This window comes from Anarrhichthys ocellatus, unplaced genomic scaffold (genome assembly GCF_004355925.1).
Source record: "Anarrhichthys ocellatus isolate YVR2014 unplaced genomic scaffold, GSC_Weel_1.0 scaffold1643, whole genome shotgun sequence".
Lineage (NCBI taxonomy): Eukaryota > Metazoa > Chordata > Actinopteri > Perciformes > Anarhichadidae > Anarrhichthys > Anarrhichthys ocellatus.
In genome coordinates, this window is record NW_022281617.1 from 1 (window position 1) to 7,167 (window position 7,167).

A 7,167-nucleotide genomic window follows, 5' to 3' on the forward strand; every position below is an offset into this window, starting at 1 on the left:
GTGAGGGATGAGGAGGTAAGGAAACATGAGAACACCAGGGTAGGGAGGGAGTGAGGGATGAGGAGGTAAGGAAACGAGAACACCAGGGCACACATGGAGAACTCTGTCAAGCTACATATTAGGCAAAGTGAACATCTGTTCTTCTACATAGTTGTCCTCAGTCTCATCTGCTTAACTTGGTCATGGAGGCATCAACATGTAACTGAGATGGTAAATTAACAGTGAAAACTCATCATAGCTTAATTTAACATCAGTATTCATAATTACACTTCATGTTTACTTCTCCTGATCTTTACCTCCTATAACAAGGTCCATAGGGCATCTCAATAAATACACATGTTATATTATATTATATAAGTGTTATTTACTGCTTTTTTTCGTGTTAAATATTTAACTGCAAAGTAGTAATGCGTGTTTGATACTTTAATTTTTTTGCATTAAATCATACTGGGATGTTTGCTGAAATTGATAGGATGCCCTACCTAGAACATTTTCCACCAGCCGCCACTGGTCAAAATAGATTATGACCAAAAATACTTTGATTTAAAATATGTATCACTTGGAGACGACAGCTCTCCCCGGTGCTGGCTGGCTCTCGCCGGGCACACTACCTCCATGTGCACCACAAACCGGCTCCCGTAGGTGGGTCTTGTAAAGGTCCAGGGTGAAGGTGGTTTGTGGATCCGGCTGTAAGCTTTACAACACCCCTCAGCCAGACCTCGCTGCTTCCCGGGACTGTGGATTTGGTGACTGCCCTCAGTGCAAGGGGTCCTGTGCAGCCCTACAAATGATGATGCGAGCTGTATGTGCGGCTGCCATTGAGTTCCACTTTGTCATACTGTTGTCCTATAGGTGGTGGTAGCCACAGTGGCGTTTGGTATGGGCATCGACAAGCCTGACGTCAGGTTTGTCATCCACCACACCATCAGTAAGTCCATCGAGAACTACTATCAAGAGAGTGGACGCGCAGGTAGACACCACCTCACTCCTATCAGGACAGAATACTACTTCATACTGGTACAGCTCAGTCAATACCTGTCTGTGGATCTCCAGGTCGAGACGACGGTCAAGCAGACTGCATCCTCTACTTTGGCTTCTCTGACATCTTCAGGATCAGCACCATGGTGGTGATGGAGAACGTTGGTCAGCAGAAGCTGCTGCAGATAGTGGACTACTGCCAGAATGTGGACAGGTAGCAGGTTCTCAGTACGTCCCATGGTGTCAGAGAGGACAGCTTACGCGCCGTGACTTGACTGTTGCGTTTTGTGTTTGCTGTGTGAAGGTGTCGGCGCTCTCTCATGGCTGTTCATTTTGACGAGGTGTGGGACGATGAAGGATGCAACCAGATGTGTGATACTTGCCGCCATGCACAAGGTGTGTATGTGATGTGTTTTAATAGAATCCATGGCTGCATGTGTTCTTTAGGGATGTGGAAAGCCAACTTCTGACCTATCTCTCCAGACTACATCACCGTGGACATTACCCAGCATGCCAAGCAGGTGGTGCAAATTGTGGAGGTGTCGGCGTCGGTGGATGAGAAGCTGACTCCTCTGAAGCTGGTGGATGCGTGGATGGGCAAAGGCCCAGCCAAGCGCAGGAAGATGATCCAGACCACCAGCCTGAGTCGGCTGCAGGCTGAAGCTGTGGTTGTGATGCTGCTGCTGCAGGGATACCTCAGGTGACTCGCCATCTGCTCTTGTTTCTTTTCTTCATCATCCCTTCAATCATCGATATTAAACGGGTAGAGGAGAAGCTCCGACCAGTCACATTTACACACGTGCCACCGCATGACAGTCTAACGTGGGCACACAGCGGCACAGACGATCACGTCACAGACACCACATGGGTCACAGATATGAAGCTCACTATTTGTCTCCACAATACTCCATAGAGGAACAGCCTTGAAAACATTTGGAACTAACTTGATCAGACAGTTCTTGTATTGTAATTCATTCCCATCATGCTGTTCAGTGTCACAGTGACAGCACAGAGCTAACAGATGAATTATGAGCTGTTTAACACGTCATTAAAACTACTAGTGACAAGATTCAGATAAAACTACAATCATTTATTTCCTATTCATTTGAATCGTCTTTTCTGCAAATACCTATAGATGCTAATAAGAAAGAGAAAAGATAACTTGTAGTGTTTTGACTGGTCACATTGACTTTGGGATGGTTGAAATGATGACATGCAGTTTCACACCAGTGTTCTACCCTTCAGAAGCATTTATATTGACATTTTAGGAAAAACCAATATGCTGTGATATACTGTTGGTGTATATATCAATTCTAGGCCCTATCGCCCAGCTCCACCATAAATGTAGTGCCATAATACATAAGCTTTATTGGTCAGTTTCTTTATGGAGGACTGTTTCTCTGACTGACTGGAATCTGTTTCTTTGAATGTTGAAACAAATCGTAACTAATTGACAGTACTGGTCAATCGCTCAGCTACTTTACATACAGCGTGAAGCAAACATGACCACAATCAGTCCAGAAGAAGTGACTGTTTGTTCCTTAACTTGTGAGATGAAGGGACCTCAGTCTGTCCTGATTGTGTACCGACATGTAGAGCACATGCAGAGCACATGTAGAGCACATGCAGGCTGCAGGTTTGAGGTGGCTTTCCTCTGGACAGGTTGTGTAAGAAACTATGGAAGACTCTGGACATTCAGGACCCTGTCTGCTATCCTTCACTGAGGACTAACCTGTGACCTGAAACCATTTCTCCAACAGGTACATGGACAGTAATGATTGTTTCGGTGGTAATGCTCCTAGTGGAGCTATTGTAAGAGGAACAGGTTGAGACTTGTCTGACATTGGCATGTCATTGTGTGTGGTGCCTTCAGAGAGGATTTCAGCTTCACTCCGTACACCACCTACTTCTACATGAAGCTGGGCCGCAAAGCTCCTCTGCTGAAGAGCCAGACTCACACGCTCAGCATGAAGATGAGGTCATCAGTGGCGGGGCCTGCTGTGGTGAGTAAAGCTGATCACACATCAAACATCTGACATAGTGCATGGATTGCCTGAGAAGGTTATTTTCTTAAAACTCCAAATGAAAGAATTCAACTTTTCGACAGTCCTCTCTCCACTGTTGGCAGTCCAGTTAAAAAGCACAACTAGTTACGAACAATCTAAATACAACTACAGTAGTGTCAGTGAACACTGAGAAGCTTCAACATGACATGTATGCAGATAGAAACAGGAGCTGTGTGAAGTACTCCCTGTAATGGTGGCCGACGTTAAACTGTCCTCCACGGCAGCAGGAACAACCTCTCAGATGTCACAGCCCTGCTACTACTGGAAATGCATGAAAAGATGAAATAGGCGACATTAGAGTTGAGCCGTTGTAACTAAGAGTGTAGCAGAGACCTCCCCTCAGCAGCTCCTGTGTTTCTGTATTGATGGGATGTTTGTTCCAGTCCGCTCTGCTCATTTTAACATGTTGTGTCTTCTACTCATTGTCTCTAGAGATCCCTGGAGGTAAGTCTGTTGTGACTGTACACTGATGCACATAGCTACTAATGATCACTAGTACCCAACATGACTCATCACAGACTGCTGTAGAGTCAACCTCTGCTCTCATGTTGCCTTTATCATTCTGTTTACTGACGTACGTGTTCATCATCGTTACAGTATTACCACTAGCAGTCACTTGAGGAATGAAATAATCAAGCTCACTCTTAACAAAGTCCACTTACTATCCGTGTCTGCTTCCGGACCTTTAAACGCCTCTCATGGTCTTCATCAGCAGATCACAGTTGGCTCAGTTGTAACGTGAACAAGGAATGAAATGATGATGAAGAAGACTGAGATGTGGTTAAAAGCTTTGGACATGGATTTTGTTATTGATCTGTTCACACCACCCTTCAGCCTCCTGAGCTCCGGTCTTAAACTGTTCCATGTAGATGTGCACAGACCCTGGAACATGATGTGAGTGCACGGGTTCCAGCCTTGGACAGTGATGATGAATGGAGGATTGTGTTGTGTATGTCCATGTGAGTGTCCTCCCCTCTCGTGTCCCTCGTCCACCTCGTGTGGGTCTTTGAACCTCACCGGTAAAGACTGTTATTAATGACCTGCAGGTGAAAGCTGTGAGTGGCCAGGGCAAGGCCAAAGAGAGAAAGAGATCAGTTCACAGTGGTGGAGACGCCCCTGTGTCCAAGAAAGTCAAGACAGACCTCCCCTAACCCCCACCCTGTCCAGAAGACAAGCTGCCAAAGTACAGTCCCTCCTTCTTTACTCTGTTCACTGCTTCTGTCGGCATGGCTCTGTCCACGCTCAGACTGGGTGCTTCACTTTTGGATCAGACAGTCTTGAGTGCTGGAGGAATCTGTGCTTATGTCATTTAAATGCTTTTCTAAGTCTAAAATTAATAAGCATGATGTCATCTGATTGTTCCTAACCAGCAGGCTTGGGCGATAAACATTACTGGCACCACACGCTCTTATTGATGGGGTCAGGCTCTCTGGTCACACTAATGCAAGAAAAGATGAGCTGAATAATGTGCTCCGTATTAGTCCTTCTGCTAATGGAGGGAGGTGCAGCTCACAGTGTGCTAGTCAGCAGCAGTCTAAAGATGCTGCCTATTCACACAGATTCACAAATATTCACTGCACACTAGAAGTGTATACACCGCTGTTATGTAATTCATGCGAGTGTGACCTACACTGTAGATGACGACTTCTTGTTCCTGCAGACAGGCTCAGCCCCGTGCTCTGCTCTGCTCTCCACTGCTTGGTGTCTGTGTGGCTCGGCTGGCTGATTGCCTTTTCTTGTGTTCATTAGTGAAGAACAGGAACAGGACGTCCTGTCGCTCAGATGGACGGTGCATTTCCTTCCTAACAGAAATCAAATATGCCATTTGTCATTATTATCGCCCAAGCCTATTCCTCATGATCTGGTGCTGATGTTCATGCTCCCACTAACTCTCACTAACTGACTTCACAGAGAGTAGACATTCTGTTACGCTACTATTTAAATTGCTTATTGCTCTAAAGGACAGTAAGTAATGGACGTTATGAACTTTTCTCCTGTTGTTCAATGACACTAGCTTCTCACATGGTTACAGGACACGTCAGCCGAGGAGGAGCTTGATATGACCTTTGACCCCATTGTCATGGACCACGGCTGTCCCCCACAACCCAAACAGAAAGTATTCAAAGAGCAGAGGAACCAGTCCAGGAGACAGAAGCAGCTGACAGACCGACCTGGAGAGGAGGAGGAGAACCACGGGGGCTCCATCACGCCTCACCATGGCATCGAGGTGGACGTTGAAATAAACATTATAGATAACAGTGATGGTGTGAAAACACCATCACATCCAGTTAAACCTTGTTCCAAACGCAAAGCCACCACCCCTCAGAGAGTGAGGAGGAAACCCCGTACGGACATAGCAGCAGCAGCAGCAGCAGCAGCAGCAGCAGCAGCAGCAGCAGCAGCTGTTCCCTGTCCCGGCCCAGCCACCAACACGGTGCCCAGCTCTCCATCCCACGCCTCCATCATCTCTGAGACTGCAGCCGAAGAGCTCTGTGACCTGAGGAACTACTACAGCAAACAGCTGAAGAGAATCAACCACGTTTCCCATGAGTACCTGGGGCAGCCCTCTGAGCCAGGGGTGCTGGCATGTATCAGGGAGCCTCTGAGGAGCCTCCGTCTGCCCCGCAGGGGGACCATAGCCCAGACGGCTCGCAGCCTGTGGACCCGAGTGAGTGGCAGGAGGAAGCTGGTTCACCGCTGACGGCACAGTTCCAAGTTCCATTCAATGCACATACTGTAGGTGTACAGACCGCAGCAGGGACGACGTGTCGCCCTGGTAATCTCCATACAAGGCCAATGGGATTCTTCTACACAAGAGAATCTGTGTGGAAACACTTTATGACTCCTACTCATTTAGTTCAGTGAAATAATCTTCTCAAATCAACACCACTTCACCTAAAGTGTTCTCTGATGATGTTTAGTCGTCTCATTTAGACTAAAATCACCAGAGGAGCATTTACTGACTTATTTTATATCCGAGAACTAAACGTTTAAATCTCTTCAGCTTGTGGTAAACAGACATCCAAGCAGAGGCACACGAGGGAACAGGACTCATTCCTGCAGCTTTCTGCTGTGAAACATGAACGTCTTCTCTTCTACTGGGACCACAGAGGCTCTTTCTGCTGTCAGTCACAGTGAAGGCTTTAGAGCCACCTGGTGGTGTTCTCCACAGAGACACACTCCGCCCCCTCTTTGCCTTCTCTACACTTCTTCACTCGTGAGTCTTACTGTCTGAAACAATACTGTCTGTCTCTCCTCTCTCTGACACTCCGCTTCCCTTCACCTTCTATGTGGACTATCAACACGTTGTACAAACAAGTTGTGCTGAAGCTGACCCTGACCCAGAGAAACAAACAGACTCAATGGATCTGTATTGATTGAGCTTCTGTCAGTTTATTATTCTGCTGTATGTTAGTTTCATAGCTCCATGCATGAGACCTGCTTCATGTGTGGACCATCACATCTCAGTTTGATGAGCTCTTCATGTTATTAAATTTCATTTCTAACAGCAGTGTGAGTGTCAGTTGTGTCCTGAAGGTAACATACAGCGAGCTAATCTAAAGGAGGCGTGTCCGCTGTGTTCAAACAGACAGAAGTCCATCACCTGTGCTGCAGAAAGAAACCGAGAAGCACAATCCTGCTTCTTGGGTGAACAGCCCGGCTTCTGCTGGTGCAACTAAAGACAGCGCGCTGTGCTTCATGCTGCGTCCGCATCCAGTGAACCCGGCCTGAGGACGTCCTAACAGGTTGGAAACTACTAAATGTGAATGACTCACAAAGCTTGATCTGTGTCCCTGAGGAACGTGTGAAGAGACGTATTCCTAACACCGACACTTTGGATCGAATCAAGACAGGCAGCATATGTGGCCTTATCCTGTTTTAGTTTTCACTTTCTATACGTTATGACTTCTCGACTCTGTGTCTCTCCTAATGAAGTAAATCTACAAACACCTCATAAGTATCTATGTTGATTGAACAAACAAGCGGCTCAACTAGGCCCTTAAACAGTGTAACAGTGGGCTTGTTGGGGACTCTTCTCAGCAGTGGATTAATCCACAAGTGATGCTGGAGTGAGTATTTGTGGCAGCAGTCCGGTGTGATTCATCTTGGGGATGAAGGAACA

General features: G+C 46.7%; 1 protein-coding gene across 1 annotated transcript; it reads left to right on the top strand.

Moving 5' to 3' along the window:
* Positions 1-445: 445 nt before the first annotated feature.
* Positions 446-6,552, top strand: LOC116377757 (ATP-dependent DNA helicase Q1-like). The gene is made up of 7 exons (XM_031839470.1): positions 446-970; positions 1,054-1,192; positions 1,283-1,374; positions 1,462-1,678; positions 2,852-2,981; positions 3,477-3,488; positions 5,077-6,552. The coding sequence occupies exons 1-7, from the start codon at positions 880-882 to the stop codon at positions 5,743-5,745; spliced, it is 1,350 nt and encodes a 449-aa protein (XP_031695330.1). The 5' UTR covers positions 446-879; the 3' UTR covers positions 5,746-6,552.
* Positions 6,553-7,167: the final 615 nt, after the last annotated feature.

Bases quoted from the DNA above. Each gene is read 5' to 3' on its own strand.
- LOC116377757 (XM_031839470.1), top strand. From the start codon at position 880: ATGGGCATCGACAAGCCTGACGTCAGGTTTGTCATCCACCACACCATC. The intron at 971-1,053 runs GTAGACACCACC...GTGGATCTCCAG, and splicing joins TCAAGAGAGTGGACGCGCAG to GTCGAGACGACGGTCAAGCA. The intron at 1,679-2,851 runs GTGACTCGCCAT...TGGTGCCTTCAG, and splicing joins CTGCTGCAGGGATACCTCAG to AGAGGATTTCAGCTTCACTC.